The sequence below is a fragment of the Erpetoichthys calabaricus genome, chromosome 13 (assembly GCF_900747795.2).
Source record: "Erpetoichthys calabaricus chromosome 13, fErpCal1.3, whole genome shotgun sequence".
NCBI classification, from domain to species: Eukaryota; Metazoa; Chordata; class Cladistia; order Polypteriformes; family Polypteridae; genus Erpetoichthys; species Erpetoichthys calabaricus.
In genome coordinates this window covers 129,540,602-129,567,124 of record NC_041406.2, presented here as the reverse complement: position 1 = coordinate 129,567,124, position 26,523 = coordinate 129,540,602, and the positions used below count along the sequence as shown (strand labels likewise).

The 26,523-nt window shown below is 37.8% G+C and overlaps 1 protein-coding gene across 1 annotated transcript in view; it reads right to left on the bottom strand.

Annotated features, from left to right (window-relative positions):
• pip4p2 (phosphatidylinositol-4,5-bisphosphate 4-phosphatase 2) overlaps positions 1-26,523 on the bottom strand; it is a 127,755-nt gene that overhangs the window by 45,923 nt on the left and 55,309 nt on the right. The window contains exons 2-4 of the mRNA XM_051935513.1: positions 23,011-23,159; positions 5,145-5,251; positions 2,781-2,904 (exon numbers count right to left, since the gene is read on the bottom strand). Of these exons, the coding sequence (XP_051791473.1) occupies positions 2,781-2,904; positions 5,145-5,251; positions 23,011-23,159 (380 nt within the window). The remainder of the gene's footprint in view (positions 1-2,780; positions 2,905-5,144; positions 5,252-23,010; positions 23,160-26,523) is intronic.

Genomic DNA, 26,523 nt, shown 5'->3' with positions numbered 1-26,523 from the left:
TTCCGGGGCAAAGGGCAGCACTTCCGCCACACCAGGAAGTGCTGCCGGATGGACGTCATTAGTCACCTGGAGCACATCCGGGCGGGAATAAAAGGGGCCGCTTCCTTACAGTCATTGAGCCAGAGTCGGGAGTGGGAGTAGGACGAAGCTCCCTGGAGGAGGATAGACGCGGCAAAGGATTTGTTTTGTGTGTAGTGGTGGAAGTGTTTATTAATGGCTAATAAACGTGTGTCTTTTATAAAGAAGTGGTTTCTGACTGGTGGTGACCGGGCAACTATCACAACATTTATATATATATATATATATATATATATATATACTGTACATATATATATATATATATATATATATATATACTGTACATATATATATATATATATATATATATATACTGTACATATATATATATATATATATATATATATATATATACTGTACATATATATATATATATACTGTACATATATATATATATATACTGTACATATATATATATATATACTGTACATATATATATATATATATATATATATATATATATATATATATATATATACTGTACATATATATATATATATATATATATATATATATATATATATACTGTACATATATATATATATATATATATATACTGTACACATATATATATATATATATATATATATATATACTGTACATATTATATATATATACTGTACATATATATATATATACATATACTGTACATATATATATATATATATACTGTACATATATATATATATATATATACTGTACATATATATATATATATATATACTGTACATATATACATATATATATATATATATATACTGTACATATATATATATATATATATACTGTACATATATATATATATACTGTACATATATATATATATACTGTACATATATATATATATATACTGTACATATATATATATATACTGTACATATATATATATATATATATATATATATACTGTACATATATATATATATACTGTACATATATATATATATATATATATATATATACTGTACATATATATATATATATATATATATATATATACTGTACATATATATATATATATATATATACATACTGTACATATATATATATATATATATACATACTGTACATATATATATATATATATATATATACATACTGTACATATATATATATATATATATACATACTGTACATATATATATATATATATATACATACTGTACATATATATATATATATATACATACTGTACATATATATATATATATACATACTGTACATATATATATATATATATATATACTGTACATATATATATATATATATATATATACTGTACATATATATATATATATATATATACTGTACATATATATATATATATATATACTGTACATATATATATATATATATATATATATATATATATACTGTACATATATATATATATATATATATATATACTGTACATATATATATATATATATATATATATATACTGTACATATATATATATATATACTGTACATATATATATATATATACTGTACATATATATATATATATATATATACTGTACATATATATATATATATATATACTGTACATATATATATATATATATATACTGTACATATATATATATATATATACTGTACATATATATATATATATATATACTGTACATATATATATATACTGTACATATATATATATATATATATATGTATTCATGCATCTATCTGTACAGTGCAACTTGAACTGCCACTTCTTTTAGCTTCATGCCTAGTCCTTTGTATATAAAAATTATTATGAGTTTTATAGGGCAAAGAATATAAACTTTTACAATGTACTTAACATATGCTACATTTACAATGATGTTTATAAACAAGTATATTTTTATTAAAATTTCCTGTTTCTTTTTTTGAAAGATGTAAACTCAAAAACTCTTTTGTATAGTTAGGATATTATGTTTATCAGAGCCCTAGAAAATGTATTTATTTTTCTACTACTATTAATGTGATACAGTATCAAGGAGAAAACAACAGCTACTCTAATCCCAGCATAAATTTAACAATCACAATAACCTGCCAAGATTTTTTTCTTAATGGATCATAAATAAACCTCTACAAAACAATATAAAACTTCAATTAGTAGTGATGGTTTACAGACCTTTGAATTGAGTCAACATGTTCTCTCAATGCTTGCATTTCCATTTGGCACCCTGTAAATGGTCTCATTGTGCTAGTTTAGAATGTGTATACTTTATGCTCCTGATGAATTTCCAAGTTCCAAGACAGACATATTATGACTGACTGGCTTTATTTCTTACAACCAAACTGAAAAACAGATCAATTATAAAAAACATACAAAAAATTACATACAATATTTTATATTTCCATCTATTTCCCTGTTACCCCTTTATATATTACATAGTTGCTGGGAATTGGGCACAAGGCAAATCTCAATCAGAGGAAGTATACTAATCCACTGACCACAAATGCCCAACTCAGTCGCAACAGGCCACTAACTAACTTGAGATGAATGTTTTTGGGAGAGGTGGGGAAGCCAAAGTAGCCTGAAAAGAATCCCAATCAGATACAGAGAGGGCTAGTTAATTCACAAGACTGTGACCTTGCCAGGAATCAAACTCATGTTCCTGATTCTCTAAAGCAATAACGCTGCACCAAAGTGTTATTTCTTCAACCAAATATATTTTGCCATTACCAGAAACATTACAGTACTAGCAGAGTACACACCAGGAATGTATTTCCACAGTGGCCACACACTACTCTTGTGCCTTCGGGTTGGACTGGTAGAGCTGGCTGTGCAGGTTGCTCCTCCGGAATTACCATAACTGGGCTCAAGTTTATGATTCTTCTGCTGTACAAGAATTGAACAGACAAAAAAACAAAACTATATAAATAACACTTATCACACAGGAATAACTTCCCAAGCACCATCATAGTAGTGTAAGTTTTCTACTCATCTTCTTTAATTTTCTATTTTACAAAATATGTTCTGATACCAATGATACTAACAACAGATTCTGTATTCAGTTTTGTACAGTTCATGGCTTACATATGGTCTATGTAAGCAGCCGGTGCATGAAAAGCAAATATCCCAGTGTCTGAACATTAAAATTAGAAAACTGCAAGATTTTAAAATGTACAGTATTACACATAAATAGTCCTATGATCTCTCTCATGAGAAAAAAAGATTATAAAAACACACCCTAGTAAAGCAAGACATAAAATTAGCAATCTCACTATAGAAACAGTCTTCATTAAACAATGACTTCAATTAAAAAAATACAAGTAACCACTGTGGCCCCTCCACGGACATGTCTGTTTTAAAGGTTTATTTTTTTTTTTTTTTTTTTTTTTTTTTAACGGTTTTGAAATTCTTCTGGATTTCTGCGATAATCTAGCAGAAATCTGCAATTAAAGAATAACCAACATTCGTCATGAAAACAGTTATCAGTCTTGATGGATAGGTGGCAGGAAAGATAACTTGTGTATATGAGTTCCGAAGAAGAAAGCAGGGTTTCCCAAAATGCAAATGCCTCCAGTTTTCTCTTCATTCTGAGGCTCTGGGATATGACACTGTGAGGGATGGCCGGCCTGTTACCCCGGCCAATACCCCCAGGCCGCCAGATGGAGCTGTCCCTGCGGCATGGAAGTGCCCCGAATACCAGCAGGGAATCATGGACAATGGAGTTTTCCTTTACAGCCCTGCTGGATACCACAGGGGCCAACAGATGACGCTGCAGGGAGGCCCAGAGAGTTGTTTGTGCCCTATAACCCGGAAGTACGTCGTAAGCAAGGCGACAAAGGAAGTGACGTGCTTCTGGGATGAAGAAAAGGATTTTTATTTGACCCAGAAGTGATAAGGAATCACATGGACTGTAGGGTTGGAACCACTTCCGGGTCAGGGAATATAAAAGGACTGTGGGAAAGCCCAGACGCTGAGCTGAGCTGGGTGGAAGGGTGGCAACACGTCTGGGGGTGGAGGATTGTTTATTATTGATTGATTATTATTGGTGATTTATTGGAGTAGTGTGGAGTAGTGGTGCTTTGTGCACATTATTATTATAATAAATTCAATATTTGGATTTTTATCTGGTGTCTGACGTCTGGTCTGAGGGTAAAGAGGTCACGAACACCCTTTAAACTGTCACAACACATACAAATGGACATTCTTCACAGATGATACAAAAGCATGGATTAGAATGTGAATGTGTTATTTGTGTAAATTTAACTAATTTTAACATCACTTCTTACAAGTCTCTGTGTTTATGGTTATTTTTTTTAATTCAGATTTCCCAAAGGTCTTTATTAGTCTCTTATAAAGTATCTTATACACTATATCTGTGTGATATACTTACAGTTGATGTCAGTTTTTGATATCTGTAATATATGCAACAGTACTGTTTGGTTTTGGTTTGTATATTGTAGCACGTGGCTGGGGGTGGTACCCAGCCGGATCGCCCAAGAGGACCGGAGGAGGGCTCATGCCTCCTCCAGACCATGAGGGGCGACCGCCCTGGTTGCTTTGGGGGCCACGGGTTCAGAGCTTTGAAGCTCAACCCTGTAGGGGCCCGTGGTCACTGCCAGGGGGCGCCCGGATGCCTTGGCAGCCCTGGACCTCAGCACTTCCGCCACATCAGGAAGTTCTGGGGGGAAGAGGAGCAGGGACACCCGGAGTGCTTCCAGGGATACAGCCGGCACTTCCGCCACACTGGGGCGTGTCAGTGGAAGATTGCCGGAGCACTCCTGGAGCACATCCGGGGGATAATAAAAGGGGCCACCTCCCTTCATTGAGGGCTGGAGTCGGGTGAGGAGAAGGACTGAGCTTGGTGGAGGCAGCCTGAAGAGAAGAAAAGTAGAGAGTGTGAGAGGCCTGGACTTTGGGGAAGTCTTGGGGGTTTGTTGTGTGTGCACTTATTGACATTTGTAAACAGAACTGTAAATAAACGTGTGGTGGTGAATTTACCATGTCTACCTGTCTGTGTCTGGGGCCCGTTCCACAATATATTGTTTTATTGGTTCAGAGCAATCAGACAGAAAACATTAATATACAAATACATTCCTTCAAAACAGCCTTTGAGCTTAACACCTTACCAATTTGGTCTTGGACATCCTATTCGTCTGGAGGTGTCTTTACATATTAGCAGGCAATTACATGGACATCTTACATATTTTTTCCCAGCAGGAGGATTTTTTATTGGCTAAAAGAATAAATCAATAAAAGTGTTTTAATGTTATTTCAGTTTAAAAATACCCCAGTCATGATTCAATAACCAAATTAGTCATTATATTTTAACACATTAGTATATTTTATACAAAGTACTATAGGGAAAAAAAAGCTGCTGACATTTCCTAAAAGTAAAAATCCAGATTTTGTAGTTCTTTTCACAATTTACTGATTTACCAGGACAGTACTGCTACTATTTAGATAACCATAACGTATACCTTATACAATATCAGTTTTGCTTTTTTTAGTATTTAATCAATGATGATTGTTTGTTCAAGTTTTTATTTGCTGACCTTACTAATGAAAATGATATAAAATGTGCAATTAACATTATCATAACTAGTGCTGGGAGGTATACCGGTTCATACCGAAAACCGTTTTTTATTTTTGTTATGATATGGATTTTTCTTATACCGCAACACCGGTTTAAATAGCCTAAACAACGTTCAGAACATGGCACAGTGGGAAACTGTTTCAGGGGGGACCTTTTTCACTGCTACACCGCTAAACACATATGCAACGGAGTACATGTGTTAGTGGAGGCATGAGTGGTGAAAATGGACAGAGGACATTCTGAAACTGAGGCTGTAGCAGACAATAAAGTTGAACATGATGACACAGAAGAACTTTTGTCGAAAAAAGGAGCCATGTCTGTTGTCTGGAGATACTTTGGTTTTAAAAGGTCGGATGTGGACCAAACAACTATTTATCACAAATGCTGTTGAGCTAAAGTTGTCGCCGGAGCCACCACCTTAGCCACAAACATGCTTTGGAGTACCATGAATGTATGGAACTAAGATTGGCACCCTCCACATCCTCAGGCAAAACTTAAAAGCTAGAGGACACTCAAGTCAGACGTCACTTGTAGACGTGTTTGCTAGAGGTACTGCCTACGACAAAAAAAGCAACAGGTGGATCGAGAAAACCAACGCCATTACAATCCATATAACTAACGTGTCAGTGGACAGAGATTGTTAACATTAACAGAAAGTGTAGTTGGTTTAAAAAAATATTTACTATTTATTCCTCTTCTAAGACATGTTCAGTGCAATACAACATTTGACAAGCACCTCTGGATATTTTACTAAGCCTTTTTGGATGGTTGAAAATATGTAGTCAAAATCATAGTTTAAGTTGTTTGCAAAATTTGTTCAATAAAAAGGTTCTATATTTTGACTGCAACTGTCATGCAATGTGATTTCTTCTCTTCATTAGTGCCACCCCCTTGAAAACTATCACTTTATGGGGTCATGCAAACCTGTATTAATACTTGTGTGCACATTAAAATGTTTTTTTGTACAATTCTCATGACAGTGGAATAGGTTATTCTTAGCCAGTCTACTGCAGTAATTGCAGTGGAAATTGTGGTTAACATCCAATCATGCATGGGAAAAAAATATCGTAGAATACCGTGAAACCGGTATAATTTTGAAAAATACCGTGATATAGAATTTTGGTCATACTGCCCAGCACTAATCATAACTATTTCATATTGTTAATAATCATTTTCATTAATTATGGACTAAGCCATTTCCATTTTCAAAAAAGTACATCAGAAAACCAGTCATATGTTTCTAAGCTATGAATAAACAAGTTCACCACTAATATCAAGAAAAATTCTAAGTTACAGTTTCAGTCCAAAAAAAAAATATATCAATGGAAAAAATATTTTAAACCTATATATTAAAAAAACATTTATCACTTCTTTATCAACAAGAAAATAACAAATGAAAACTTAAAATCAAAAAAGGCTAATTTAAATGTTGAAGATTACAAATGTCCAAGTAATTCTGATGGCACACTTTTAGATGCTTTTCCATAGTGAATCCAGGCCTCACAGGGTACTGCTCTAAACTTACAAAGCTGACATCTCTGGAGACAAAGCAGACAAAAAAAGTTCTTTAAATTTAGAAGTATTTCTAAATAAAAACAAACAAAAGTGTCTGTTGCATTGTGCTGTCAGTTGGGAATGATCAAGCTCTGATTTGTTCTTAATATATTTTATGGAACTATCGGTTTAACAGACTTAGTATGGTGGGTAATATTGCAAGATTAATTCAGCAGGCATTAGAAAGACTATCATGGACATGATAAAGCACAAATATGCTATTAAAAATATGGAAAGTAAAAACCACTGACACAGAAAAATGTTGGCATTACTTTTTTCTTGCGTATGCCAAGGCTCAAGTGTGCGTACCCAGGTCACCTTGATGGATGATCCTCCCAGGAGTTACAGAGTGACAATTATGCATCAGATATAACGTTTAGATTTAATTGTCATTTCTTTTTGTGTAGGGATTAATTTCAAGGCCTTTTCATGCACTTAAAGGTGGTATCATTGACAACAACAGCAGCCATACTCATTTCAATATAATATAGCTCAACTATTGCAATTATTTTTTAGCACGTTTACATGAGAAGGTACTTTTCCCTTGTGCTCTGTCCCTTTAAATCAAGGGGACTTTGTAGCAACAAGTCATTAACTAAGAGAGAAAGAGAGACAGACAGACATTAATTGCCTGCGCACTGTTGTTAATGGGCAATCAGACAGCCAGCTATGCAACTCGGGGAGAAACAAGAAACCAAAACAAGACTACCTGCATACTAGTAAAACTTTATACTAATCTCATCCTACTGTTTAACCTTTACTTTCAAAATTATTTTTCATGCCAGTCGTTGAAGCAATTTCTGTATACCACTAGGCACAGAGAGTTGTACAATAGCTTGGGTTTTTTGTGCTCATTTTCTCTTGCCATGTGTTGCAATTGCCCCACAGAAGTTCAGTGCATTTTTATTTATTTATTTTTCTTCTTGTTGTTGCTTTTTTCTTGCATTTCAGGTCTGGAATAAACTTAGTACATACACACATTTAATGAGCATGAGACTAGTTCACAGTATAATCTGCCCCGCCACTGCCACCAAAAGAATCACCAGAGCTGTGTGTGATGTTTTTTATCCAGTTTCTTATCTTGTTTGTTTAATTTCACCAAGCACTCGGTTCATAATCCCCCCTCCCCCAATTGCAGAACTTTGATTTTATGTCCCATTTATAATGGCACTGTTCCCGGGGAAATGGGGGTTCAGAGGTGAGCACGGTTCAAAAACTGAATAAAAAATGTCACACAGCCCAGTTGATCTCTTTATTTGGCGCAGGGTGGGAGATTATACCAAGAACAAGACACTTGCTGAAATACCTTTTCGCTTTCCACCCTTCACCACCATAAACTATTGTGTAGGAGGAGCAAAAGCTTTAGATTTGTCAAAAATTTTGATCTTCAGTTTTTGACGGATCACAAAGTTTTAGGGTCCCCTGATACTGAAAAGATCGATATCTCGGTGATGGGTGTGTGTCTGTGTGTGTGTGTCACAGTTTCTTGAGGACAGTCTAGAGCTAAAACGGATGGATGGAAAAATACCAAAATTGAAACTTAAAATCGTTTTTGAGTCAAATCATGCAAGAGCAAGAGACACTCTAGAGGAAATCTCAAATTACCGTAATTTTGCAATTAATTATGAATTCTTCTCATCAGTTGCTATTGTATTGACCTATTTTATGATCAGAAAGATCAGCATCAGAGTGGTAAATAATTACTGAAATGTTATAGAATAGTTTGGGTAACTTGGTTCTAGGGCGCAATTCCAACAGACGGTCACAACCAATTTTTTTTTCTCTTATATACCAACCACACAGCAATGTAAGCAGTGTGATACAGTAACATTTAATCAAATGGGAGTGGGGCATTCCTCCCATGAAAGTTTCAGCAGAATAAGTACAGCATAACAGAAACAAGAAACATTGCCTGTAAATTAAAATTGAAAGAGCACTGCTCAGTAAACTAACATAAAGAGAAGGTGCAGTTGACAGCATCTGGGTATTGTAGCTGAACCAATGATGTTTCAACTGTAAAACTACACATTTCAAAGTTATACTGTACTAAAAGCAGTACTTACAAATCAAGCAAATATCAACTCATCACTCTCAATACAGCCAAAACTGTGATCAGAATCTGGCTCCAGCTTTGTGCATAACAATGTGTAAAGATGAGCAGTCGCAGAAGTCATTTACTTCCTGTCTTATACACACCAATGTGACACATACTGTAATATAAATGATCAATCATTAGAATGGGCTGAAACTCGGCTAGCCAATGGTAATAAACCTTTCACCATATGTGGCTTGGAGTAGGTAAGATCTTGAATGAAAGCCGATTCACTCAGTTGTGACATGCTGCTTGCCTCAGAGTATATGTTTGCAAATTGCTTATTTTAATAATGAAAGACAGCAGACAACACGAAAACCTATTTGAAAGAAGAACCTCACAGGGTATGTACAAATACCATTATTGCTTTTAATTGACTTGTGGGTTTACTGCAAAGTACACAAACAAGTCTGAAATATGACTGTATCAAGCCAGTGGGACACCTTTTGCATAAGTGGTTGGTTAAATATTATGTGGTAAGTTCTGTTTGATATTTATCAATGAATGAATGAGTATGGGGTACCGGCCCCCCTGATAAGAGCTGTTCGGTCCCTGTACGATCGGTGCCAGAGCTTGGTCTGCATTGCCGGCAGTAAGTCAAAACCGTTTCCAGTGAGAGTTGGACTCCGCCAGGTCCGCCCTTTGTCACCAATTATGTTCATAACTTTTATGGACAGAAATTTCTAGGCGCAGCCAGGGCGTTGAGGGGGTCCGGTTTGGTGGACTCAGGATTGGGTCACTGCTTTTTGCAGATGATGTTGTCCTGTTTGCTTCATCAGGCCGTGATCTTCAACTCTCTCTGGACCGGTTTGCAGCCAAGTGTGAAGCGGCTGGGATGGGAATCAGCACCTATAAATCCGAGACCATGGTCCTCAGCCGGAAAAGGGTGGAGTGCCCTCTCAGGGTTGGTAGCGAGATCCTGCCTCAAGTGGAGGACTTCAAGTATCTCGGGACCTTGTTCACGAGTGAGGGAAGAATGGAGCGTGAGATCGACAGGAGGATCGGTGTGGCATCCGCAGTAATGCGGGCTCTGCATCGGTCTGTCGTGCTGAAAAAGGAGCTGAGCCGCAAGGCAAAGCTCTCAATTTACCAGTCGATCTATGTTCCTACCCTCACCTATGGTCATGAGCAATGGGTAGTGACTGAAAGAACAAAATCGCGAATATAAGCGGCTGAAATGAGTTTCCTCCATAGGGTGTCTGGGCTTTCCCTTAAAGATAGGGTGAGAAGCTCAGTCATCCGGGAGGGGCTCTGAGTAGAGCCGCTGCTCCTCCGCATCGAAAGGAGTCAGATGAGATGGCTCGGGCATCTGATCAGGATGCCTCCTGGACGCCTCCCTGGTGAGGTGTTCCGGGCACGTCTAACCAGGAGGAGGCCCAGGGGAAGACCAAGGACACACTGGAGGGACTATGTCTCTCGGCTGGCCTGGGAACGCCTTGGGATTCCCCCAGAAGAGCTAGAAGAAGTGGCCGGGGAGAGGGAAGTCTGGGCATCTCTGCTCAAGCTGCTGCCCCCGCGACCCGACCTCGGATAAGCGGAAGAGAACGGATGGATGGATGGATGAATGAAACCCAGCCACAGGGGATGCACAAAAGATTGTGTTTCTTTGTGGTAGTCCCAAGCCCGGATAAATGGGGAGGGTTATGTCGGGAATGGCATCCGGTGTAAAATTTTGCCAGATCAATATCCAGACATCCATTCTGATTTCCATACCGGATCAGTCGAGGCCTGGGTTAACAACGGCCGCCACCAGAACTGTTAGCCAACAGTGTGCTGGGGGAAATTGGGCTACTGTTGGCCGAAGAAGAAGAAGACAGGGGAGACGTGTCTGGAGGCAGGAAGAGAGGAGGGAGGTAAAGAGAGAGGTCCTGAGGGTAGGAACTCTGAATGTTGGGAGAATGACTGGTAAGGGGAGAGAGTTAGCTGATATGATGGGAAAAAGGAAGGTTAAAAGGAAGGTTGATATATTGTGCGTGCAAGAGACTAAATGGAAGGGGAGTAAGGCCAGGTGGATCAGAGGTGGATTCAAATTGTTCTGTCATGGTGTGGAAGGAAGGAGAAATGGGGTAGGGGTTATGATGATGTGGCGATAGTGAATCAGGAAGTGCAACGGATTAGCAAGGAGGAAGTAAGGACAGCTATGAAAAGGATGAAGACTGGAAAGGCTGTTGGTCCAGATGACATACCTGTGGAAGCAGTGTTTAGGAGAGATGGCAGTGGAGTTTTCAACCAGATTGTTTAATGGAATCTTGGAAAGAGAGAGAGAGAGAGAGGGAATGCCTAAGGAGTGGAGAAGAAATGTACTGGTACTAGTGCTGGGAGGTATACTGATTCATACCGAAAACCGTTTATTTTTGTTATATGGATTTTTCTTATACCACAACACTGGTTTAAATAGCCTAAACAACGTTCTGAACGTGGCACAGAGGGAAACTGTTCAAGGGGGTACCTTTTCCACTGCAACGGAGTACATGTGTTAGTGGAGGTATTGAGTGGTGAAAGATGACAGAGAACATTTCGAAACTGAAGCTGTAGCAGACAATAAAGTTGAATATGATGACACAGAAGAACTTTTGCCGAAAAAAGGAGCCATCTCTGTTGTCTGGAGATACTTTGGTTTTAAAAGGTCGGATGTGGACCTAACAACTATTTACTGCAAATGCTGTTGAAGCGGCAACACAAGCAATTTGCTGCACCACCTTAGCCGCAAACATACTTTGGAGTACCATGAATGTATGGAACTAAGATTGGCACCCTCCATGTCTTCAGGTAAAACTGAAAAAGCTAGAGGACACTCGAGTCAGACGTAACTTGTAGACGCATTTGCTAGAGGTACTGCCTACAGCAATAAAAGCAAGCAGTGGATCGAGATAACCAACGCCATTACAATCCATATAGCCAAAGACATGGTTCCGTTAAGTATTGTGGAGAAAGGCGGATTCAGGGCTATGATCAAAACACTGGATCCCAGACATGTGATCCCAAGTCGCAAGTATTTTAGCCAAACAGTGATCCCCAACTTGTACCAAGAACACAGAGGAAAGTTACAAGCAGAGGTGGCTACAGTCCCCAACTATTCAACAACAGCAGATATGTGGTCAAGTCTCACTATGGAGCCATATCTGAGCCTGACGATTCATTTTATAAATGATGACTGGCTATTGAAAAGTTACTGCCTCCAAACAAGCTATTTTCCAAATGACCACACTGGTGAATTACTTGCTGTAGGCTTGCTGGAAGCACTCGATTCCTGGGGGCTTACAGTGTAGAGGCAAGTGGCCATCACAATGGACAGCGGGGCCAACATCAAGAAGGCTGTCAAGATTAACAATTGGACACGACTCCAGTGCTTTGGACACAGGCTTCACACTGCCATAGGTATGTAATAGTTATTAAAATAATAAACTATTTTAAGTAACAGTAATAAAAATATACCATAGTAATAAGAAATGTACAATTAATGTGTGTATAATCATTTTTCTGTTATTTCTATTATCAGTCAGTACAGGTAGTTCCCTACTAACGATGGTTCATTTTAGGTTTGTATGCACATTAAAATGTTTTTTTGTACAATGTACAATTCTCATGACAGTAGAATTGGTTATTCTTATCCAGTCTACTGCAGTAATTGCAGTGGAAAATGTGGTCAACATCCACTCATGCATGGGAAAAAAATACCGTTGAATATCGTGAAACTGGTATACTTTTGAAAAATACTGTGATATAGAATTTTGGTCATACCGCCCAGCACTAACTGGTACCGATTTTTAAGAATAAGGGGGATGTGCAGATCTGTAGTAACTACAGGGGGATAAAACTGATGAGCCACAGAACGAAGTTATGGGAAAGAACACCACAGATGCGATGTTTTCTCTGAGAGTATTGATGGAGAAGTATAGAGAAGGCCAGAAGGAGTTGCATTGTGTCTTTGTGGACCTGAAGAAAGTCTATGACAGGGTGCGTCGAGAGGAGATGTGGTATTGTATGAGGAAGACGGGAGTGGCAGAGAAGTATGTAAGAGTGGTACAGGATATGTACAAGGGAAGTGTAACCGTGGTGAGGTCTGCGGTAGGAGTGACAGATGCATTCAAAGTGGAGGTGGGATTACATCAGGGATCGGCTCTGAGCCCTTTCTTATTAGCAATGGTGATGGACAGGTTAACAGATGGGATCAGACAGGAGCCCCCATGGACTATGATGTTTGCTAATGACACTGTGATCTGTAGCAAGAGCAGGAAATAGGTTGAAGAGACCCTGGAGAAGTGGAGATATGCTCTAGAGAGGAGAGGAATGAAGGTTAGTAGGAACAAGACAGAATACATGTGTGTAAATGAGAGGGAGCTCAGTGGAATGGTGAGGATGCAGGGAGTAGAGTTGGCGAAGGTGGATGAGTTTAAATACTTGGGATCAACTACACAGAGTAACGGGGAGTGTGGCAGAGAAGTGAAATAGAGTGCAGGCAGGGTGGAATGGGTGGAGAAGAGTGTCAGGAGTAATTTGGGACAGACAGGTATAAGCAAGAGTGAAAGGAAAGGTCTACAGGACGGTAGTGAGACCAGCTATGTTATATGGGTTGGAGATGGTGGCACTGACCAGAAAGCAGGAGACAGAGCTGGAGGTGGCAGAGTTAAAGATGCTAAGATTTGCATTGGGTGTGATGAGGATGGAAAGGATTAGGAACAAGTATATTAGAGGGTCAGCTCAGGTTGGACAGTTTGGAGACAAAGTCGGAGAGGCGAAATTGCAATGGTTTTGATATGTGCAGAAGAGAGATGCTGGGTATATTGGAAAAAGGATGCTAAGGACGGTGCTTTCAGGTAATAGGAAGGCCTAAGAGAAGGTTTAAGGATGTGGTGAGAGAGGACATGCAGGTGATGGGTGTGACAGAGTAAGATGCAGAGGACAGGAAGATATGGAAAAAGATGATCCGCTGTGAGCAGCCAGAAGAAGAATAATGAAGGAGTTTTTCTGTACACTGCTAAATATTAAAACCATGTTAATTTTTTCAGAATTTTCAAGCAAGGGAAAGTATGTTTAATACTGATAAAATATCACCTTCAAAATCCTTTGAATAAAGGCATACAAAATTAGCAAAATTATTCTCTTGCTATTTGCATAGGTTTAACATTCTCCCATTGTTAGAATGCAGTTTCTTCCAAGTGCTCCTGCCTTTCCTTTGACATCACAAAGTAGTGTATGTTGGCACCAGGAGAATGTTGGTGTGAGCGCTGCGGTGTCCAGGGTTTCTTCCTGCCATGCACTCAGTAGTGTAGGAATAAGCTCAGATCCTCACACAACCCTGAATTGGACTGAGCTTGAGGGTGGTAGATTAAAAAAATCTATTTTTACAGGTTTCAATCAGCTATTATAATTAAAACATAACAGCTGCTCTTATTAATAAAACTTCATACATCTTTTGATTTTCAACACATGCTGCATATAAAAGTTATTTTGTTTTTAATTGCCTCTAATAGAAACTATGCTTAGATTTTCTTGAACATTATTGTTATTTTTGGTTTTAATATTATTTACTCTTGCCATTGTGTTCTTAGTTTTCATTGGTGTCTGGCTGATGATGCAGTGTGGTGTCTAGATATATGGTGCATATGTTACATGACCTGTGAAATCACAGCAGCGATGCTGAAAAAAAAACTGACATGCAATGAGACATAACCAAACTCCGGGAAAACTCAATGATTACTTATGACATACTACTGCTTAAGTAAGTGTTGGAAAAGAAAAGTATTTAGGAAGATGTTTTTGGTTTAGTTTTGACTGAGGATTTTTGGTTAATGTTTTGGTTCTGGTAATGATCCCTGAAGATATTTGCGTGACAGACTTTAGTTTGGTTTATCTCTTAATAACATTATGCAAAGATACAAAAAGATGGTTTTACCATTCTGCCCTAACTGCACAAAAAGAATGAGGGGGGTACTATAATTGCAAATATAAAAAAAACTACTGAACAGCTAGGATTAATCCACCTATAAACACTGTGCCTGAAAGCAAGGATGGAAATATGGTTAAAAAACATCACTTCCAATTCCTACAAAAGTAGAGATCTTTTCATCATGGCATTAAACAGTCTTTTTCTCTTAATCTGTATCAAAAAAGACAATTAAATCCACTGTGATTTAATGCTGTGTAATAGTAATTAAGTGTGAAAACTTTCATTTGGGTGAATAATTTTATAGACACTGTTTTTATAAATTTTTTATTGCATTAAGATAAGTAAGTTTTCTACATAGTCTAAAGAAAAATAGTGAATTAAGAAAAGCATGGTTCACACATATGATTCTGAGTTTTAAAAAAATGATACTTACAATAGAAAACAAAGCAGCTGAGTTAATATCCATTAACACTAGAATCCCTGAAGCCTACGAAAAAACTTGTAATCCTGGGCTACCTTAAATTACTTTGCAGCTCTCCATTAGTGTCTTTTGCTTTGCAAATGTGTCGATCGGCACAACCAGTAAGCAGCCTGCTATCCCATCCCCGCATCGCCTCGGCTCAACTCGGGCAAAACATTCTCCCAGCTCAAGACTCTTTATCTGGCTGTGTGGTGGCTGGAGTTGTATAGTGTAAATAATATATCGTCATTTGGAATACAAACATTTCATGTGTGTTGCGTGTCTACAATGATCGGTGTAAATGTAGGATGACAAGGAATGTGATGCAGGAATTGTTGAACACCTAGCTAAAACAGAAACATTTTTCATGTTTTAGTAATAATTGACAAAATATAGACATGTATATAATGTGTGAAGACTGAAGTCCAAATACCAAATAAACACTTTTCAAATAATATTTATCCGCATACCTTCATACGGTTGTAGGCAATGACCGATCAGGTCCAATCGGGTTGGAGGGAGGGAGAGTGTGAACGTGACTGAGAGAATAAAACTGAAATAAAAAGCTAACTTTTACAAGTACCATAAATTTACACCCAATCCGACGCTGTTATTTTCAAATAACATTGCATTAGTGCAACAGTGTTTTCTGATTGGTACTATTCAGGTCATAAAATGATTTCTTCAAAATGGCACATATATTTGTCTCTTTCTTTTTTTCCCCCTGCAGTGCGGCGTTGACATCATGGACCGGAATGCGTGAACTTATTCACTGCGAACAGGAACACGCAGGTGGCCAGTTGCTGTGTTCTACAACATGCTTGACCTGGCAGTGATGAACGCACATGTAATGTACAAGGCATGCACGGGGTCCACTGTGAAGAGAAGAATGTTCTTGGCTCACTTTGCAGAGGAACTTTGTCGTCACTTCTTACAAGAAAAGGTGATGGAAAAAGAGGATGCAACATCGACAAGCTTCTGTTCCAAGACCTTTGCTTCCTCCAGGAAAGAAAACTCAGTTTCGGGTACTCCTTCAATGTAATGGGAACCACAGCATAGAGAGAGGTGTGTACATTGTAACAGGTACACATGTTGTAAATGAAGGAAGGACAGTCCTTGGGTGTGTGGGAACTGTTAATATTTGAATTTGATGATTGTATATAGCGCAGAACTGACCTCTCTGTACTATTCTGACCTCTGCATGTCCTGGAGAGCAAAAGAAACGCCACCATGCACCAAAATGTGGAGACTGGGCAAGATCAGGAGGAAAAAAAAACAAAAAAAAAAAAAAAACAAACACGGTCACTGCCTACAACCACATAAAGGTGGTATGTGAATAAATATAATGTTGCCTCAGTGCCACAATGTTTTCTGAAATGTACTATACAGGTCATAAAATGAATTATTCCAAATGTCATATATACCTATGTCTCTCTCGGCTTTGACATTATGGACCAGAAGGTGTATGCTAATTCATCGTGAGCAGGAACACTCAAGAATAAAAAAAAATTCAAATGACAACAAGATACCAAGAAGTCATGATTCACCAGCATTTGTAGGTCAGCATTTATCCCTTCACATCAGAGAATTTCCAGATCCATTGTCTCAAAACACCACTGACATCCACAGTTATTCTCAGTCACGTACACCATTCACACTGATGTCCACAGTTTTCCATGTCCCAGTCTCGTTCACGCACAAGACCTGACACTGTTTTCAAATAAAGAGGTGGGGTGGGGTGCAGCGTGAACATGACTGAGAGAACAAAACTACTATACCATAAAGTACCATAAATTTACACCGGCTGTTACAGATTCAAATCAAATGTATGTTTTTATTATATAATACTAATAAAAATATCAGCTCACTACTCAAAATGGTAATTGGAGGGCCTGGGTATCGAACCCGCGATCTTTTGATTATGAGTCAGCAGTCTTTACCGCTGCACCACCCAAGTAGTCATGTCAGCATCGTACCCTAAACCAACTCTTTTTATTCGGTTATATTCTTGAATAAAAGCGCACTACTTCATTTCAAACATGTTCTTTTCGTAGCAAACATAGTAGCGCATAATTTTCAAGGAGTCTTCCACTTGTTCAGTAATAAGCATTTTGCTCACAAAGCTGTGTTTAGTAAATGAACCAAATAATAAGGGAAAATGCAGCGATGTGCAAACGAAAATGTTGTTTAACCTCCATGATATTTTTTCCCTGTCAAAAAAAATGTTTGTGCCTAATGAAAGAAGTTCACAAAACAGCCAATGGGTGTTAAAATGTTTAGTTTGCTTCAAACTTTAAAGTGTGTAATGCAACCAAAATAACTGGAAATTGAAACAAAGTAACAAAATACCCCTGATTCAAAACAAAGTACCCTGACAGAGTGCGAAAATGACTTATGAGTGCTCAACAGCTTTCTTGTGAGGCATGCAAGATTACAAAAAGAAATTATATAATAATATATATTTATTTCATAAGCTGCCCTAGGTGGGGGCAGCTTAAAGGCTTGGATAATGGTAATTTCCTGATGGAGCACAGAAGAGCCCTGTGGACTAATACCTTATCTCTTTCCTAGCTCTGCAGACCAGAAGATTGATGGTTTTACCACCCTTGACATTAATTCTGGTGTCTGTCTGCCTGGTTCCACCTCTTCCCATTTGAAGTCCTTATCAGCAGAAGCTCCGTTATCTTGAATCAGTCTACTTCAAGACTCACATCTGCAATGGCGTTCTTCTTTTCTCTTCAACACATTTATACCCCACGTTTTGTTTAAATTATATATGTCTTGCCTACTGGCAGCCCAACTCTTCACAGTTGTATGTATTGCTTCTTACAAAATATAAAATGTTTGGAGTTCATTGATTTTTATTTACTTCAATGATATGGCCTGTTAATCAATGATGGACGATGAAATACAACCATCGTCTGAACCCTACGCTACACTGAATAAAAACTCATTATAGCAGTACTACTTGGAAATATCGAAAAATATATATAAAAAAGGCATTGTCTAATTTTCTTTTTTCTATAATGTCATCAAAGTATTTCTGAGATTTTGAGGTATTTAGTTTTTCTGTTGTAGGGGGGTAAATCCTAAATATTGATATATCAAAATATATTAAAAAATGCTTTAGTTGCCTCACATTTTTATGCAATCGTTTTGTTCACCCCACTGAATTGAAGCTGAAAGTTTGCACTTCAACTGCATCTGAGTTGTTTCATTTAAAATTCATTGTGGTAATGTACAGAACCAAAATTAGAAAAAAGTTGTCTTTGTCCAAATATTTATGGACCTAACTGTATATTGCTTATTTTATTTTGTTGGTACTTGCATTTCTGTTAGTAAAAAAAAAGTCTACTTGGCTTGTCTCTCTTTGGTCTCATCTCTACTTTTATCATGTTCAGCTGCTTTTCCATCCATCTTCTTGATCCTCCAATTATTTATTTTGATTCTGTGATTATCATCAGTTTATTTCTTGATAAGTGCTCTAAGAAATATGGATGAGTGTCCCATTGGTCATCTATCATATCATGTGATCTGTAAGTCTAGAAGGTGGGGGTCAGGGCATGTGAGGTGCAGTTGGCAACATTGCAGGTGATGGTAAAGGAGTATCATTAGGAGGGCTCAGTGCCAGGAGAGGGTCAGCCACAGTGTCTTGTCTCAAGCTGTTCCAGTTAGTAGCTGTTTCACTTTGCCTTCTTTCTAAGGCTTTGACTTAGGTCTTTGCTATCCACAACAACGGGATGAGACTCTGTTTAATAAATTCACAAATTTAACAAAAAATGGTATGATATTCCTAATCAATAACAAACCTATGATTAATGCCGTTGCTCCAACTGAAAAAACTACTTTACTGCCTTCTACATTGCACCCACCCAAACATCCATCCACTCAGAAATAAAATCCCAAATGGAATGTCACTCTATCTCAAGGCTCACTGACCAATAAAGACTGAATAATTATTCATACAGTAGCTTATGAGGAACTGAGAAGAAACTACAATATCTGGAGAAACTCATGTGGGCATGAAAACAACAAGATATCAAACTGGACACTACAGAACTATAAAGGGATGCTATCCAAACTCATTTCCAAGAATTCTCAGTGGAGTGGTATCAAAATCATCAGCCCACACAAGGTACCAAAGCAAGATGGACAGTTATTCTATGTTCTGTATACACAATTGGTGATATTATAAAATAATACTCACAGACCTATCCAAGCAGTTCTGGGAATAGCATCAATCTATCACAGGATCCACTCAACCAACATGCTCACATACACACTCAGACAGGGTCAATTTAAAACAGCCAATATGGGAGGAAAATGTAGACAGATGCAGAGAGAAGGAGCACACTCTACACAGATGATGACTAGGCATGGAACTCAAACCCTGGACACTGGAGCTGTGAGAAGGTGGTGGTGCTAGGGCTAATCACTGTGTAACTATGCTGCCTAATATGTTAATATATCAAAGGAAAAATGTTAATTATCAAACTATAAAATCTTTATATATAATCTTCATTTGGATCTTGATCTTTGCTTGTCCGCGAATTCACTGCCTTGTGTGGTGTTCCTGCTGTGTTCAGTAGAGGGCAGTAGTGATGGAGGAGGAGAGGAAGTGAGGGGGAGGATCGTTGGATGAGGTTGGAGTGTGGTGATTAAAGAGGATTGAACTAAAGGAGACTACGTGCTGTTTGTACTGGCTGAATACACAACACCTTGGTTGTTACTTTTGTTTACAAACACTGTCGATACCACTCTTTGTGTTTAGATCTGGCGTCGACACCGTGTTTTGTGTTTAGATCTGGCGTCGACACCTGCTTCATTGTCGAGACTGTGGTTTTTTGTGTTTCTATCGACCGTCGTTGGCAGCACTTTGTCCAAATCGAATGTTCACCCACTTCTTGGAGTCGGCAGTCAGAGTATATAAGTCAGGCACCAGTCGGCGTTTGGAGTTCAAGAAAGAAGTATTGGTTCTTCCTTACTCTTTGGATTGCCACAAAGCAACCTGCGAGATTGGAGAAAGGTTGAGAAGAGATTGCGAGAGGAAACAACAGCGTCATGAAAACGAGACGGACTGTGAACGGAGAGAAGCAGAAATGCTCCTCCACCACCACATAATTACTATTCGGACAGTGATTCTGAGTAGGCTGTTCCTATCAAATCAAGGTCCAAGGGTTTTGTTTTCTAATTTTGTTTCCCTTATAAAAAATCATAATGCTGTGCGACGAAGGGCCCAGTTCACGACTGGCAGCCACATTTAAACAGGGAGCCCTTCACAGACAATTTTAACACGGGCAACGTAGTTGGGCGCACATGGCTAGTTTTATTATATATTGTCACAACACCTGCATTTTGTTGCTAACAAAACAGTTAAAAAAATAGCATGTAGTTGCATTTCTGCACTTTTTTGTATAAAAAGTAAGCATAACAATTACATTCCTACAACTATATCGATTACCTGTTTCAACAGACCACAGCCAAATTTTGCAATTAGGCTACAGTAACTATAACTTGTTCAGGGACCCACCAGGTTTAACTTTTTGGTTTGCGGTATCACCAAATTACAGACTTTCTAGCAATCTGTGTTTTCACAATCTACTATAAAGAGGATCATACTTTATACCTTACAAAAAACGCATTCTCAAATTAATAAAGAGGCGACAAGCATCTTATAATGAATATAAGTGGCTGAAAAGTCCATATGTTACATAAAATGCATAATAGCTTTTTAACCTCTTTCTTTAATTTATAAATACAGTAATCCCTCACCTATCGCGGGGGTTACGTTCCAGAGCCCCCCGCGATAGGTGAAAATCCGCGAAGTAGCGACCTATATTTATTTTATTATTTATACATATTTTAAGGCTTTATAAACCCTTCCCACACTCTTATAAACCTTTCTCACTCTCTTGTTAACCTTTCCCACACTCTTATAAACACATCCTATGCTCTTAAAAACTTTCTACATTCTTAAACACCTCAGACCAACACTGCACGCAGCGATCAGACGTCAATGTGTCTGCACTCGCTTTGTGAAGGGGGGCAGCTGAACTCACGCCGAGCAGAAATGGACTTTGTGCTGCTTCTGCCAAAATGCCTGCTTGTCGCTCTGCGCGTTCGGAAGGAGGAGGAGGAGTGTGTGTGTGTGTGTGTGTGAGTGTGTGAGGGCTGAACGCACGTTCGCTCAAACCCCCCCTCCCCGGAAGCGCAGTACGCTCCTGCCACTTCGCATTGTCAAGGGGGTGGGGAGCTGAATGAACGCTAAGGAGAAGTGGACTTTGTGCTGGCTTTGTGCTGCTTGTCGCTCTGCGTGTCAATAATTTTAAGCCTGTACATCACCAATTTTCCTGTCTCACTGTCTTGTCTTGCGTGAAGTTAAAAGGTCTTATAATAGTGAGATGTTACTCATATCCTTAGCCCGACATCCACATATCATATGTGTTAACAAAGTGTGTTTTATAAGTTTACATGTGTTTAAAGCATGTGGGATGGGTATTTTAAGGCTTAAACTATAAAAATGTTTATTTATATGGTCTTTCTATATCGCGGATTTTCTCCTGTTGCTGATGGGTCTGGAACATAACTTCCGCGATAGGCGGGCAATCACTTGTATTTAAAAACCCGCGAAGTCGTGAATCCGCGAAAAGTGAACCGCGAAGTAGCGAGGGATTACTGTATGCTCATTAACTGTTTCATTATTTTGTAGTTTCTTTCACAGCAATTTATTTAGCACAGTGGTATATAAGACATCATCACTACATGTCAGTGCCTGAATCCAATGCCTACACCCATGCTGTAAATATGCTTTAGTAGGTTGTGGTTTTTCTTCCTACATTTACAGCATATTATAAATAAACAGTCTAAAGAAATGCGGCAAATTTATTTGTGACAGTTAACTACTGTTTTGCAGCCATGTATGAGGATGTGCTTGTTTGATCACACTAAGGACTGGTATATTGTAAACGGTGCTGCCAACATTTCTTTCACAATTAAAAAAAAATTGTGTTAAAAAAACCAAAGAGACATCAAATCCAAATAAAAGGCACAATTTTTTATTATTATTTAAAAAAAAAAAGGAAATGGAAAGCCACACTACTGCAGCGGCCATTGGGCCACAGCCCTCCGATTACATGACAAATGAAAAATATATAGCCTTGCTGTATATTCAAAGTCCTATGCAATGTATTTACTAACCAAAAAAATAAATAAATAAATGAAAAGCATAATAATCACCAGTCATGACACTGTAGAAATGAGGACTCTTTGATAAAAAAAAAACAGTATATTTATTATTAGGTTCAAAAATCATTGAGTTATTCAAATAAACTGGTAAAATCTTTCTTCCTTAATAATACAATGTGTTAGCTGTACAAAAACGCCAAATGAGACAAGTTTCTTACCGTAGCTTCATTACATACTGTACATTTAACTACATGCTGATGTAGTTTACCATCCAGGTTGATCAAAGACTGACACACGCGACAGTTTATTACTGGCACTCCACCAGCATCAGGACTGGCAATTGCAGTGTAAGGAGGAGGTAATTCCGCTGTTAAGATAATAAAAGAAAACAGCAATTAGGGTACAAATTCTTAAACTTCTTGTGTTAAAATTAAAGTACATTTTTCTTTCAAAGCAGTGCATTAACTATAATTAAAATAATTAAAAATACATTCATAGTCAAGTTTTAAAGAATACCCTGACACAGTATGTTAAGCATTTAGTCTTTTTCAGAATTTTGAGCACTTCTTTCATCAGAAAAAACTGAACTGACCAGATTGATTCAGTTTACAGATTTTGTCTTAAATCTGAGTTGAATCCTTTTTCTAACACATATCTGCAAAAATCTTTATTGTCTAGAATTGGTGAAAGACATACATTTTACCACAGCATACCCAGAGACATTAGCACCACACATTTAAACCTATTTGGATTTAACTGTTTTTGTCCCAAAGGTTTTGAATTGAGTATCCCTTCTATTCCAATTAGAACAGTGCATGTCACTGGCTCAGTAACAGTCTGCTCACCTACTGTAGCACTACCTTTAAGGCAACTTCATTTCTCGCTCTTATGCTGCACCAAAGTGAGGAGCATTTGGAGGGTTGAAACATAATGCAAGTTGGTTTGTTGAGTATCCAGCACAAAGGACCATGTAAGAGTGAGGTGCTTTGAGGAACTTCAACATAATGCAGTAGTTCGCTCAGTTTAGTAAGCACAAAGCAGAGTACAGGAGTCACTGATGACTGGAGGTGAGAGATGGGTGTATCCCAGTATTTTACCATTTACTCAAAAAACTACTTATAACAATAAACAAATAACTCAGTGGCACACTGCAAGATAATAAAAGATGGCTGAAACACCAAAAAGTCCTGGGAACAGGTAAGCTTTCTAACAGTGTGTGCCTGTACGCCAAATGTCACGAAGAAATATGCTAAATTTGCCATTAACCAAAACTGATTCATTTTCTAAGGGAGATATAACAAATGGAAAGCACTTCAATGAATAACTTCGTCAATTTCCAAGTCAAAGTCATTTGTTTACAATCATGGTATACTGTATATAATAATTTATGAGGTTACAGTTTGTCTTAAAACTGAGTATTTTTTATACATTTGTAAAAATTGGCCTGTTCTTGTGCTTTAAAATGGCCTTCAAGAGGCACCAGTACAAATGTATAAGCAAAGCAATTAGTTTTCAATTTGAGAACATGTACCTTCTCCATTTCTGAAGCATGGCTGTGACCAGGGCCAGGCTTAGGAGGGAGAAAGCCCCTGCACTTGAACCATTGTTTGGGATTCATCTAGATGTTCTCAGTGAGTCACAGAGAAACTAGCATGTAATGTCAAAGCATAGGAGTCACCTAAACTTGAACAGGCATTACACAAGATGAGCAAGTAGTACAACAGTAACAAAAGTATGCAATAGGAGTATGGAAAATTGCAAAAAAACAAAAAAAAATGTCACTAATTTAATGTGTGCTGACCACACTTCACACATTGTTAATGCAGCAGTGCCAAATGAATCCAAGTCTATTAAGAGTAGTAGCAGGTCACGGGGACAACTTTGCTTGCTTGTTTCCCATGTTGTTTCTTGATAATGATCAACACACACCAGAACAACTATTATGAAAGAAAATGCAAAAGCATAAGCTGTCATCAGATTCTGACGATGAGCAACAGATGTCTCACTCTTCCTCCGTGAAATCAATTGTTGAGTAATGCAGACTCGAGCAACAATTTGACATAAATTTGGTCCCATTGCAGTGGTGGACGTAACAAGAGGATAAACACTCAGTCCTGGCTAGGTTAGCTGGAAATTATTTAGCATACCCAACTACTACTGTCCATTGCAGTAGTGGGGGTTACGCGTTAAAAGTTATGTGTATTACGTAGTCAAAATAACATTGTTACTTGAAAAAAAAAAAAGAAAATAACTAGGTATATGTTTCTACAGAATCTCATTCCTGCCACTCAAAAAAATATATTATTACTGCATTATTTCACAGAAGTATTGCCTCTTTTCCCCCAAAGACGTTGCCTGCTGGTGCTATAACATTATGCACATGGGTGCTCGGGTCATTTGATGACAACTAGTAAGGAAAAGGTTAAGCATATGTATTCAGGTGCAAAGAACTGAACAAAAGTACTAAGTATGCATTTAATCCTGCATGTGCTGAGGGGTACATTTAATCTGCCTAATTTAGGGTTATAAGCAGCCAGCGATCATCGAACAAGAAGCAAATGTGTTGGACAGTATGCAGCTCTTTTGCAGGGCTCAATCACACAGAAAATCAGAAAACAGTGTAATGTGTGCAGTCCAGTAACACAAACCTATTAATAAAGTGTTAGTTTAGTTTTAACCCAGTTATTTGCTATAGACACAGTCAGGTCCATAAGTACAGTATATGTACAGTGACACAATTTTCATAATTTTGGATATGTACGTCATCACGATGGATTTAAAATAAATCATTATGTGATTGACATGTAAACTTTCAGCTTTACTTTAAGGGGTTTACCAAAAATATCATATGAGCCGTTTAGGAATGACATCCATTTTCTGCACAGCCCTAACCCACCATTTCCAGGGGCTCAAAAGTATTTGGACATTTGACTGACAAGCTGTTACATAGCTAGGTGTAAGCAGTCCCCTCATTATTTCATTAACTGTTAAGCAGCTAAAAGGTCTGGAGTTTGTTTCCAAGAGTGGAATTTGCATTTTGAAGCTGTCACTGTGAACTCTCAATATGAGGTCCGCTGTCCATGTAAGTAAAAACAGTCCATCATTAGGCTGAGAAAACAAAACAAACCCTTTAGAGAGATGACAGAAACACAAGGACTGGTCAAATAAACCATTTGGTATATTCTTAAAAAGAAGGAATGCACTGGTAAGTTCAGCAACTCCAGAAGCCCTGGACAATCATGGAAGACAACCGTACTCAATGATTGCAGAATTCTGTTGTTGGTGAAGAAGAACCCCTTCACAACATTTAGCCAAACCATGAACATTCACCAGGACATAGACCTATCATTGCCAAAATCTATAAGAGAAGACTTCATGAAAGTAAAGACAGAGGGTTTACCAAAAGGTGCAAAGTGTGAACCACTGCTAACCCTCAAGTATAGGAAGGACGGATTATACTTTGCCACAAAACATTTTTAAAAGCTTGTCCAATTCTGGCACAATTTTCTAGGGACAAAGGAAATCAAGATCAACACATACCAGAATGATTGAAAGCGAAGAGTATAGAGAAGAGACAAAACGGCTCATGATTTGATAAATACCACATCATCTGTGAAACATGGTGGGGGCAGAGTTATGGCTTGTTCATGCATGCTGCCAATGGAAGTCAATCACTTGTGTTTATTGATGATATGACTGCTGGTAGAAGTAGCAGGATGAATTCTGAAGTG